Source organism: Azolla caroliniana, unplaced genomic scaffold (genome assembly GCF_043228905.1).
Source record: "Azolla caroliniana isolate FFs.n. ecotype wild unplaced genomic scaffold, voAzoCaro1.0.p SCAF_18, whole genome shotgun sequence".
Lineage (NCBI taxonomy): Eukaryota > Viridiplantae > Streptophyta > Polypodiopsida > Salviniales > Salviniaceae > Azolla > Azolla caroliniana.
In genome coordinates, this window is record NW_028230453.1 from 2,444,225 (window position 1) to 2,457,179 (window position 12,955).

Genomic DNA, 12,955 nt, shown 5'->3' on the forward strand with positions numbered 1-12,955 from the left:
GTAAAATGACTCGGGTGCCGTCACCTTCATAACTAATTTAATGACTTTGTCAAACATTCCATGCTTGAGACATACAAAGCGTTGGAATATCACTCAAAACCTTCACTTCTCAAGGCATCCCAACCAAGGTTCTTATCACTAAGAAGACGACTTACGATTGTGTCCACCTTATTCTCCGTATAAATCACATCCAATTCATGTCATAAACAATTGATGAACCAATCAACTCCTTAAAAACAAATGCCATTGTTTTGAGCTTGACAATTGTCGCATTCATACACGTAACTAATCCACCCATAAATGATATATGTGTGTGTATGGGTAGCCAAAACCTTTCATTCTCTCTTTACTCTCGTTATGTATTACCTAGAATATGCCCTTGTTTTGAACTTTACATTTGCCGCATGCATATGCACACAAAAAATCACGCCACAGGTTCAACAAAATCATATTTGTGTAACATGATCCACTTCACAGGGTTAACAAAATCATATATGTGTAACATCGTCCACCTCGCAGAGTTAACATATCAAACTCTCCCATGCAAGAATCAAATAAACTACAAGAAGATGTTATGAGCACTCTATCTTAAAGGCATGCAATGTTTTTGTAACCCATGCAACTAGCTAAACAAATGGCTAATTTCACAAATTCACTAAATGCCATTGCTAAACATAGGCATTAAACACTTTACCTAAGTGTAGGTGTTGAACACAAATGTGCAAACATTTTTTTGCACGCTCCCTTCTATCTCCCTATCTCTGCTCATTTTCTCAAAATGGGCATTATATACTCAGCAAGAAGGAACAAATCGACGTCACATGACAACATCCAACAACCATCGATAACAAACATACGGGAGAAACGGAACAATGACTCGATGCAATGAATGACAATGGTGCATGATAGATCCATTCCAAGCACTAACAAAGGAGATATATCATAGGCAAAAACCACATCAAATGTATCAGACGAACCAATTGAAGGGCGCATGGTATATCCATTCCAGGCGATAACACAAGAGATATATGATAGACAAAAACCACATCAAATGTATTTGACCAACCAATTGAAGGGCGCATGGTATATCCATTCCAGGCGATAACACAAGAGATATATGATAGACAAAAACCACATCAAATGTATCTGACCAACCAATTGAAGGGTGCAAGGTATATCCATTCCATGCAATAACAAAGGAGATATACAATAGCCAAAAACCACATCAAATGTATCTAACGAACCAATTGAAGGGCTCATGGTATATCCATTCCAGGCGATAACAAAGGAGATATACGATAGACAAAAACCACATCAAATGTATCAAACGAACCAATCGAAGGGTGCAAGGTATATCCATTCCAAGCGATAACAAAGGAGATATATGATAGCGAAAAACCACATCAAATGTATCAGACCAAGCAGTTGAAGGGTGTATTCCAGGTGATAACAAAGGAGATATAGGATAGGCAAAAACCACATCAAAATGTATCAAACCAACCAATTGAAGAGTGCAAGGTATATCCATTCCAAGCGATAACAAAGGAGATATGATAGGCAGAAACCACATCAAATGTATCAGACCAACCAATTGAAAGGTGCATGGTATATCCATTCCAAATTTCCAGGTGATGATAGGGCGAAAACCACATCAAATGTATTATAGACCCCCCAACCGATTGATGCTCTCTACAAAGCCGACAGACACGGGCCATCTCTATTCTGGGCTCGATTGGCTTTTCTATGATTGTATGTATGTGGCTAGGTTCTATAACCCCAAGGGCCTTCGTATGTATGTATGTATGTTGGCTAGGTCCTATAACCCCCAAGTGCCTTTTTTGTTCATTGTTTTTTGATACAACCGATCCATCTTGTAATGTGGCCGGGCCGGGCCTTTGGGCGGCCCAGTGTGAAAGCGGACAAAGCAGAGGCGTCTAGGGCTTCGCGGCTCCTTTACTGGTTTCCATTAGGGTTTCGGCTCCAGTTTCTGCAGCTAAGGGAACCTTCACGCAGAAGCTACCCTCGCCCCTCCATCTCTCTCTCTCGATCTCTCTCAGAAGAAGAAGCAGCTTCGCCATGACGACCCGATTGAAGAAGAACAGGAAGAAGAGAGGCCATGTGAGCGCTGGCCATGGCAGGGTTGGGAAGCACAGGAAGCATCCCGGAGGCCGTGGTAACGCCGGAGGTCTCCATCACCATCGCATCCTGTTCGACAAGTATCACCCTGGCTACTTCGGGAAGGTCGGTATGCGCTACTTCCACAAAACCATGAACAAGTTCCATTGCCCCATCGTTAACGTTGACAAGCTCTTCTCTCTCCTCCCCGAGTCTGCGAGAGAGAAGTGTGGTGAGATCACTGGCCCCGGTCAGGCTCTTCAGCTCGATGTCTCTCAGTTCGGATTCTTCAAGGTTCTTGGCAAGGGTGAAGCTCCCCCTACTCCTCTGGTCGTGAAGGCCAAGTTCTTCTCGAAGCTCGCCGAGAAGAAGATCAAGGAAGCTGGTGGTGCTGTCGTACTTACTGCTTGAAAATGTCTGTTATTTCTAGGTCCTTCTCCTTCTCCTTCTATTCTTCTTCATTTTCGATATTTTTCAGGTCCCTTGACTTCATGTAAGAGTATCATGAGAACATGTTTAAATGTATGAACGGCTCATTATGAGAATAGCGCATTTTGATCGTACAAACTTCTGCTAATTTTCTCCTTAATGTGTTGGTATCACCGTTTATTTTGAATTACCTCTAGAGTATGTTAAGTATACTTTTTGCAGGATGTTTGAGCCTTTTTGATGAGGCCATGTTATTTCAGAACGAAAAATCCGTCTTCAAATTTCGAATTGAAAATTTCGAACTTTTAATCCATTCTGTTTCTTTTTATTTTCTGGATAGTACATCGACTATAGTTTTGGCAGAATCTCTTTAAATTTGGACGTAAGGCCAGGTTATTTGAAGGATTTATTTTCCCATTTTCTACCTGTGATGATGCATTCTTCTCAGAGGCCAACTGCATTACGTTGCAATGTTGTCTGATGTTTTTAGATATTTGATTATTATATATGTAACATGAGAACAGTTTTAATGCGATGCTCATGCTTGTTTCATTGAAGGCCAACATATTTTGGCAGGAAAACATTGGCAAACGCATCATCCTCATCCTAAGGAAACCTTCCAGGCCTACTTCTTTATGTTATTGAGTTTCCTAGATTTTAATGGAACCACAAATTTTCCAGCTTATTTACAGAGGAAATCCTTTTCTCTAGTCAATGATTACTGTAAATTGTGCTCCCTTTTCCACATTTTTGAATGTCAACAAGTTTTTGATTATATGCTAGAGTGAGGTCAGTCTAGTTTGTAAGGAAATTTTCCATTTATGTATAGCCATTTTTGAATGTTGCAAAATTAGCAGGTACTTGAGCTTCCTAATGCCATGTAACTAGAGCATATGTTGATGAAAATGTTGTTCATTTACTGGTAAGTGTAATCCATTAAATGCATTGTATGTAATCTGTTATCTATGTTTTCCAATGTTCAACGTGTTTTAAATTATCTGTAATTTCAATGTAAAGACTAGTTTAGTTTGTTTTTGTAGGGAAACAAATGTTTTCTCTCATTATATGTATATGTAACTTGTTTTTTGGTTGTGATTATTGGTGGAATTATATTAGCTTGATTTGATGATGTTATTTATTGTTAACTCTGTTTTCTCTGGCAAATTTGTTTGTTTAATACGAGTGTATTAAATTCTGTTTATTCTAATATTTCTGTATGTTTTGTTGATACCCTATTACTGTAAAATTTTAACTGATTTGGCAGTTTTCTTTGTTGATTAAAATCTCTTAAATACGCTGTCTATTATTGCATCGCTTTGATGTTGTTAAAATGTAAGCGTCTGCATCCCAAAGATGTAAGATGTTTATAGGAGTATTTTTCTCTTAATTGTACTTTTAGTGGTAGCTGGGTAATATCTACATAGAGGTCAGTTTTGATTGGAAATCAAAGCGCTACATTGGCGTTTATGAAAAGTTTTGACATCCAAGTTAATGGCAGGAAGATACTAATTGGTGGCATATCTTCTGATCAAATATTTGCTTTTTAAGTTGGAAAATTTTATGTGACTCTTTTGTTTCTGCAGAAGTTCAATGCAATTATTATGGGTTTTCAAGCAATTAATTGGATGTTCAAGTCCATACCTGTATGGTTTTCAAATTTCTGTGTTTTTTGAGTACTTCCATGGTCAAATTGTACCTGTTTTATCTGTGTATCTGGTATTTGAACAATTGCGTTGTAGTCATACCTTGTTTCTTCACTGTGTTTTTTGAGTACTTCCATGGTCAAATTGTACCTGTTTTATCTGTGTATCTGGTATTTGAACAATTGCGTTGTAGTCATACCTTGTTTCTTCACTACAGGCATATATCAATGGAACAACCAGATGTCTGATTTGTACGTTTTGTCTGGGTGAAATTTAGATGCAAATTTTCTAGAAGGTTTCCTTGGAGGCATTACCCAAAATATCATCTTCACTCTTCAATCGTGTATGTTGTGAACCATGTCTATTTAATAGATGTGGAAGATCAATTAAAGTTGTGAGTACCAACCATTACTTACATTGCCTTGGAAAAATATATAAAAGAAGTTCTTTGAGAAACTTAAGTCGGAAAAATGATTGTACCAATGTCAGCTTCTATGGTCATTGTTTATGGGTGATCTCAACATTCTCGTTTCAAAGTCGAGTAGGAATAATGTGTGAATTAGAATTCAAGATCATGATTCAAGAATGATGAATGAGGTTATTGCATCATTCTTGCACTTCCAAGTTTAATGTTCTTATGCTCCATCTAATTTAACATCAATCAAAACATTCCTTATATAATTGTTATACAAACATTTACAATGATGTCTATTTTGATGTAAATGCAAACAAGTTGGCATCATGTAGTGCATGGAGAGAAGTTACGATGGGAAAGCTTGTGCTTTTGTACAAAGACACTTTGCAACCAAGTGTAATCTAGTGATATCATGTCTGTAGAAAGTTGTGACAAATAAGAGCGATGGAACTAATTTTCTTTCCATCAATAGGACTTAATGATTGGGGATCAACATGGGACAAAACTTGATATTTGTCATTTGACATTGACAAATACCTTACATATTAACACACACTTCCATTTCCTCCTACAATTGCCATCCTCGTCCATCCTTCCTCCATGCTAGATTAAGTGAAGCAAAGGCAAACATGTTATGCTACATCAAATGAAGCCAAGCAAATATGTTTCGCCGTTAGATTATACGATTGCACAAGAAGGAAATCAACGTAAAAAAGATTGGATATTTTTTTAACACCACTTGGTAGGTTATTCTTATGAGACGTCTATTTGGAACAATTACGTGTGGAGCCTACATTGTCCTCACATTTTAGAATATAAAAATTAATTGGGTTTGTTTTTGCAAAATTTGAAAGTTCTAGGTGTTTTTTTATCTTCCAAAAAATGAGCTACTTTCCCATTAGTTAGAAGAGATTTTTATAGAAAGACTATACAAGGTGGCTTATGCATAAATCGGGGAATCACTGCCCAGTCGAGTTCAAGAATATGAGGCTACGTACATATCCTCTCCTACATTCTACTTAACGTAGCCAGGTATCTAGAGTTATAAACTAGTGGCAATCATTGTCGGCTAGCACGAACCTGATCCTCACCTCCCAGCCGAGTTCAAGAATATGAGACTATGTACATATCCTCTCCTACTTTCTACTTAATGTAAGTAGGTATCTAGAGCTATAAACTAGTGGCAATCATCGCCGGTTAGCTACAAAATTTGAATGTTGTAGGTGTTGATGTTTTGCTTCAATTATTTAGGTTATACATGGCTAGTTTGATAATACATTCATGAGTAAAAGGCAAACACACCACACTATGCTTGTAGGTCTCTATCCATGCATTAATATGGAGGGCACTTTACCTTCATAATAAATGCAATCCGATTGTTAGTTTGAGGAAACCTCTACATCATAGCACCCCATTTATTTCAAACCTTTTCGAAACACATCCGATATGGCTTCTAGAACACAAAAATCTAATCTTCTATGTGTCATAATCCAATCAACTGATCAAGTGAATCAATCTACTATCCATTACATGGTGTAGAATAATTAGTGTCACAATATTTACGGTAGATTGATATCAAAGTAGAAACACGAAAGAGGTATCTAGGCCAATAACATATTGGGGCAATATCGGAATTCTCAAAAGTAAGGAGAGGGGGTGGTCAATTTTTTCAACATAGTAGATCAATATGAGTGGTGGGAATATGGAAGAAATGCAAAGGTATACATACTACATTCGATAGGAAAGGGTAAGGGCTGATACGTGAAGGTGGGCATATACAAATAGATAGAAGGAGTATTCGATAACAATTGTTGTTTCTTTTTAACCAAGCTTATACAAATAGTAGATCAATATGAGTGGTGGGAATATGGAAGAAATGCAAAGGTATACATACTACATTCAACAGGAAAGGGAGAGGGCTGATATCTGAAGGTGGGCATATAGAAATAGATAGAAGGCTTATTGGATAACCTTGTTTCTTTTAAACCCATGCATACGAGAGAGGTGTTAGGGCTAACCGTTAGGTCTTTTTTTGGCCTAGGCAAGCGAAAGAACTGATGGGCCGACCAATGGCGGGCACCCAAAGAAACAAGCAAAAGAAAGCAGGAGGTTGCAAAATGATGCTCTCTCTCTCTCTCTCTCTCTCTCTCTCTCTCTCGGACAAGAATTACAATATATATGAATTGAGAATGTTGCATGTATCGATAACAAGGAGCTTTAGTCTCTATTGATCTTATGTATTTACTAAGGAACTAAGGAACATGTACATATTTGGGTTTGTTGTTAAAGACAAGATAACACTTAAAAACATGTAATTAACTTGTTTGGTCTTATACACACAATCATAGTACATAAAATTCGTGTTCATCGAGCATAACATTCGTTTTCCTATGTTGAAAAACGAATGCGAATGTTATTCAATCATTCATGTTTTGTTTTTTTTTTTTTCCTTTTTCTAGTTTTATTTACCTCATAATAAATAGTTAATCCAAAAAGTATGGTATTACATTATTCGTTGAAGGTGTTTACCATGCTCGAATGATTATACGTTCGCGCATGCGAATGCACGTATGATACGTATGGTTCATACAATGCACACAATACATATTATTATATACATTTTGGCCTTCCTATATAAGAAAGACGTTACCATTTCTTTCTTTCTTTCTCTCTTCTCTTTCTCCTCCTGCCTGTCATTGTGATCGTTCCTAGTATTTGTTACATATATACATTTTCTGTGTATGTGACTGTCTTGTATGATCTAAGACAGATTTGCTGTTATAGATCCAATTTCCCTGAATAGATAATCTTTCTCATTCTTTCTGCCTGCGCGCGCTGTCACACACAGTTTTTGCATTTGATCGCTTGTTGATCTCCAACGATCCCTCTCGGAATTCCAGATCCCATCTAAAGGTTAGTTTGACTTCTCTTGTGTTTTCTTTTTGTGTACACAGACAAAGACACACACACACACACACACACACACACACACACACACACACACACACACACACACACACACACACACACACATTGTCTCAGTTCCACGTCTCATGTTTCTGAATTTAGGGTTCCATGTCTCATGTTTTTGAATTTAGGGTTCCATCTCTCAACTTTCAATCAATTTATGTATATTGAAGAAAATAGGTATTTACTTGAATAGACATTGGTTATAAGAACTTGGTCCTCTTTCAAAGATTGTGTTTGCGCATTCGTACATACGTGAGAAAGAGAGTGAGAATCAGATAGATATATGTCTTTTTAATGTCCACGGGAGACTGATTGCTATATGTGAGACAGGGCCTAGCCCATGGCGAGGATTGAAACTGGGTTCTCTCCATTTTCTGACTTTGATGCTATGGTGTAAACTACCAAGCCAACAGTCAGCAGCCATAGAGAGAGAGAGAAACGTTTTTATTATCGTCCTTGTCCTTCTGTGGAGGTCACATATGACATATGAGACACGCATTTATCAAGTAGTATGTGTGGAATTGAGTGATGCCTCTTGATTTCAGAGAGAGTGTGAGAAAGAGTTGTCAGTGTAACTAGTATAGACCTGGTGCCGTGGGTCATGTATCGCTTTGCTTGGCCTTTGCTCCTCTGTAATTTTGTGAACTTGCTGCCTTTCTGCTTCTTGTATACCAAGTTCTATAACTCAATTATCGATTGCTTTTGGTCCTGGAGGTAGGGCTGAGTCTTGCCTAGTATCATGGTTTGTTGTTGGTCATCGTCTATTGTGCACACATTAATTCAGTTGAAAGATGTCTTCTTCTTTTCCAATCTATGTGCCCCACATACAATGGTGCTTCGCATGCTAAAGTTCTCCACCAAATTTTTTATTACTTCAGTATTCAAAGCGAAAACTATACATGTGCTTTCATCCAATCTCCCATTTATCATGAGATTTCTAGATCTTTTTAGGCTTTCACAAATTTTGTGGCTATATCTATATTATTGTCATTCAACAATTTCAATGTCTCTTGGTTTCTAACAAGAACAGTCCCAAGCATTGCGATTCTTTGTATTCAAATTACCCTTGTGTAGTTTAGCAAAGCCTCGTTCGAAGAGGCTGTGGTTTCCACATCCTGATGGTACAGTTGGCAGATGTGTTCTTCCATAGCTTTGGATGCTTACCTGCCAGTTTCTGTCTCTAATTGATGTGATATAGTCTTGACCTGCCGTATTACAGTGGGCCTGAGGATAAATCTATCATGTGACAAGTGGAAAGAGAGGGCCTTATATTGGGCTAGATTCTGACTAAGCTATATTGAAATGGTGCGAATGAATTTTATATGATCCTTGCAACCGTTTTCTATTATCAGCAAGCCAACAATACTTACCTTACAAGTTCTATGGACTGTTTTGATGATATAAGTGCCAATCCCAAGTACCTTTTTATCTTCATAAGGGGAGAGTGAGAGTGAGAGGTAGATGCAGAATGAAAACGAGAACGACAATGCAGGTTACAGGTCATAGTTCATTGACCACCTCACAATGGAAGGCGTTGTTGTTCGGAGAATAATACCCGCAGACAATAGTTGTCTCTTCAATTCTGTTGGGTAAGCAATATGTAGCTATGAACCAACATTGGGAATTCAGATCCTAAAGTTTTTTCTTTGTTTGTAGTTATGTCATGGAACACAATAAACATAAGGCAGACGAATTAAGACAGGTTTAATTCCTTATATACTAAAGTTATGACTTTAATAAAAAATGGGAAACTCTGAAAGTAGATTGTTTAAAAATCACTTGCAGGTGATAGCTGCAACTGTTATTAGTGACCCTGAAAAGTATAATGAGGCGTTCCTTGGAAAACCCAATGAAGAATATAGTCAATGGATTTTGGATCCGAAAAAATGGGGAGGTAAGGATGCAAAGGTTATTTGTAGCATTTCAAATATCTGGCCTTGAAGATGTTGACAATGACTTTCATTTGAAGTATGGGTACAATTGATAAGTAGTTTAAGATAGGACCAATATTTTCAAAATATTTATTATTTATTATTTTTTTTTGCATTTCTTATGATTGACAAATTCCAATGTTTCATAATATGAAATTTGAGGTTGCATGATGGTACACCAGCTAAGACGTAGAGTAATTTAGATCAATTGTGTCTTATGATTATATGAATTGGCTCAAATAGTTAGTACGTTATAAATGGGAGGAGTCAGTTTGGGGTGTAGATCATATATATAGAATCACAGAGTATAATGGTTTCTGGAATATCAGGTTAACTGAGGGCAGTTCTATGAAAATAGCATTGGTACTGCTGCAGCTATGATGAGGGCCAAAGTTAGATTATCGAGGTAACCTTGTTGTCATTGGTTTCAAGAAGGCTTTTCAGACCAAGTCTGCATTCTCTGGAGTCTCGTATACATCAAGGAACATGTTTCATATTGATACATGTGCACATTTATTTACTGAACACGTAAAAGCGATTTTCCATTGGAGAAACATTACCTCTTTGCTAAAATTTGGTCTTTGATGTAATGTTCCACCATGTTTCAAAGGAGAAGATGTGGAAACATGTCAGGATAAATTTTAAATACCCCAATCTTTGTGATGTATATATCTGCAGTATTGGGAACTTTTTCTTTCCTAAATTCTATTAATTGGAAAGATTTCAAGCCAGCCGATCTCCATCTTAGAATTATTTTTTCTCTGCGTTCATGATTCATTTTCACAATTTTCCTCAGATACTTGATTGAAATTTGTTTCACATTTCAAGGCAGCCAATCTCTATCTATCTTAGAATGAATTATTTCTGTTTTGACTACTTTTGCGATTCATATTAACTGATATCAATTTTCAATGACATCCAAGAATCTATGTTCCTATTTGTTTGTTTACTTGATCTTGATCAAAACCTTCGTTTATTTTTACTTCGAATGTTTTGGTTGTGAGAAATTCTCTACCATTTTGGCAACCTCTTTATTTATTCAACGAAACCTTCTTTTCCTTGTGATGTGCAGAGTGCCAGAAATGCATTCCCAATAGAGCTGCTGCAATGGTTTCATCTAATTTACTTCGCTGATTAGTCGTGAAAAACTTTGAACCATGTTTATTTAGACCCTAATAAGCAAATAGCAGTCCATATATATATATATATATATAAAAGAAGCAACAGTGATAACAATCTCTCAACTACAGATCCCATGAAATCAGTCAAAGAGCTTATCCAAGATCTTCTTAATACTTGTATTACATCTCCCTCTGTGTGATGTGCCATATATTCTATGCTCCAACTTGAGCTTGTGCAATGGTGTCATGTAATTTTACATGGCTGATTGGGTTCTTGATTTTGTGGGTGGAAACTTCCAACTATTTTGCTTTAGAACCTCATAAACAAAAGAAAACTTGTTGCAGATATAATCAATCATGACCATCCTCCCCAATTCTTCACATAGAATGTTTTGAATTTGGTAATGATCTTATACAAAATCTTCGCAATGCTCATATCAACTCTCTTACTGTCTGATATATGCTGCTGCAATCATGATCACATCCTTACATCTGTTTTGGATGCAATTGAGGGAGCTTCTGAAAACTGGAGAGCAGAGGGAAAAAGCAACAAAGAAATGTTGTGTAAAGATTTTAGTATTCACTGAAACTTTTGAAGGAAAAAGGATTGATCAGGTGGATGCGGATGTTTTGTATTTTTCGTACAGAGTAATTATTGGAATTAATTGGAAGGCAGCTTGTATGGATTTGTGGGTGGAGGGAGCTTAAATTTTTATTTATGTTTATTTTTTATGGGTATTTTAAAATTTTTGTCTTCCCTAGGGAACTTCCAATCTTAGTCACTTCTTTTTTATGAAGGCATATGGATTAATTCTATGTGCCTTTGTTGCAGGTGCAATAGAGTTAGCCATATTTTCAGAATATTATGGGCGTGAAATAGCTGCTTACAACATCCAAACAGCACGTTGTGATCTTTATGGGCAGGTATTCTTTTTCAAATTGAATGCAATGTGTAAATATGATGTTATAACTATACAATTCATCTCTGATTGCAACAGGATAGAGGCTATAGTGAAAGGGTAATGTTGGTGTATGATGGTCTGCACTACGATGCTCTTTCTGTGAGTATCAATATGTTTATCCTTGTCTATTTGCTGATGAAACTTTGTCATCTGAGAAGTTAGCAGTTCTTTCTTGTAGATGAGTCCTTTTCCAAGCGCACCAGAAGAAGTTGATCAGACAATCTTTTCTGTGGGGAAGGACAGAAGTATTGGTTTGGCTGCAGAACTAGCTGAAGAACTTATTTATGATGCCCTTAAGTTAGTCTGAATGATCTTATAACATACATTTTTCATCTTGACTGTGCATGATTATATAGCTTCATGTTGTAGGAATAGGAAGTTTACAGACACTTCAAAGTTTACATTGCGATGTGGTGCATGCCAAAAAGGAGTTGTTGGACAAAAGGTGTGTTGCCTGTACAGGATTGATGTTCTAAGTAATGTTTGTAAAACTCCAAGTCATTTGGTCATCTGAGTAGTTTCAAGAGTGGGAAAGAAGATGAATTAATCCTGTTCCACACATAAGAAGAGTAATGACTTATTTTGCCTGTTGCTGAGAAACAGGAATAAGCAATTTGGCTATAAATAACTCCAATATTTTATTCACTTTATTCTTCTCATCCTTGGTTTTGGTTTGCAGGAAGCTGTTGAGCATGCTAAAGCAACTGGGCATACAAATTTTGAAGAATACCGATGAGTCAATGTTTGTTTCAAATATTGACACCTGTGTTTTGACAATTTGAAAAATTGACAGATTATGTATTTATGAAAACATTTGCTTATCATGAAAGAAATTAAAATCAATGTAAATGATAAGCAAATTAAAACCCAGTCAATAAAATTTCAAGAATACCAATAAGTCAATATTTGTTTTAAATATTGATACCTGTGTTTTGACAATTTGAAAAATTGACAGATTATGTATTTATGAAAACATTTGGATATCTTGAAAGGAATTCAAATAGATGTAAATAATAAGCAAATTCAAATTCAAACCCAGTCATTGGGAATAATGTCATTTCATATTATTAGCAAGGGATAGCTATATAATGTCTCTGAATAACCTTCCCTTCTACAAATTCTAGCATATGATAATATGCTAGTACTATGCATGTGGTATATTAAGATTACATTATCGTAGAAGTGATAATCCACTAAAAACACTTGAAAAAATCTAGGCTCTGTGATTCAACAGCATTATTATTGTGCATTTGTTTCTGATTGGCAGTAATGAAAGATTTATAAATGCAGAATTTAAGCGCAAATTATCTAAACTGCTGAAAACCACAGAACTGGGGGGCAAACGAGGATATTTTGAGTTTCATTTGCT

At 36.5% G+C, this 12,955-nt stretch overlaps 1 protein-coding gene and 1 pseudogene across 2 annotated transcripts; both read left to right on the top strand.

Annotated features, from left to right (window-relative positions):
• The first annotated feature begins 2,030 nt into the window (after window positions 1–2,030).
• On the top strand, window positions 2,031–2,682 carry LOC147852053 (large ribosomal subunit protein uL15x pseudogene; annotated as a pseudogene).
• A 4,685-nt stretch (window positions 2,683–7,367) lies between these two features.
• LOC147852054 (OTU-like cysteine protease family protein) lies at window positions 7,368–12,429 on the top strand. Of its 2 annotated transcripts, none has more exons than XM_087334519.1 (9): window positions 7,368–7,515; window positions 9,065–9,161; window positions 9,229–9,274; window positions 9,358–9,466; window positions 11,457–11,548; window positions 11,623–11,685; window positions 11,765–11,883; window positions 11,956–12,031; window positions 12,266–12,429. In XM_087334519.1, exons 2-9 carry the CDS (start codon window positions 9,097–9,099, stop codon window positions 12,320–12,322), a joined length of 627 nt encoding a protein of 208 aa, XP_087190645.1. In that variant the 5' UTR covers window positions 7,368–7,515; window positions 9,065–9,096; the 3' UTR covers window positions 12,323–12,429. The 2 variants fall into 2 exon arrangements, with proteins under 2 accessions (XP_087190645.1, XP_087190646.1); XM_087334520.1 differs by having other exon boundaries at window positions 7,369–7,515; window positions 9,072–9,161.
• Window positions 12,430–12,955: the final 526 nt, after the last annotated feature.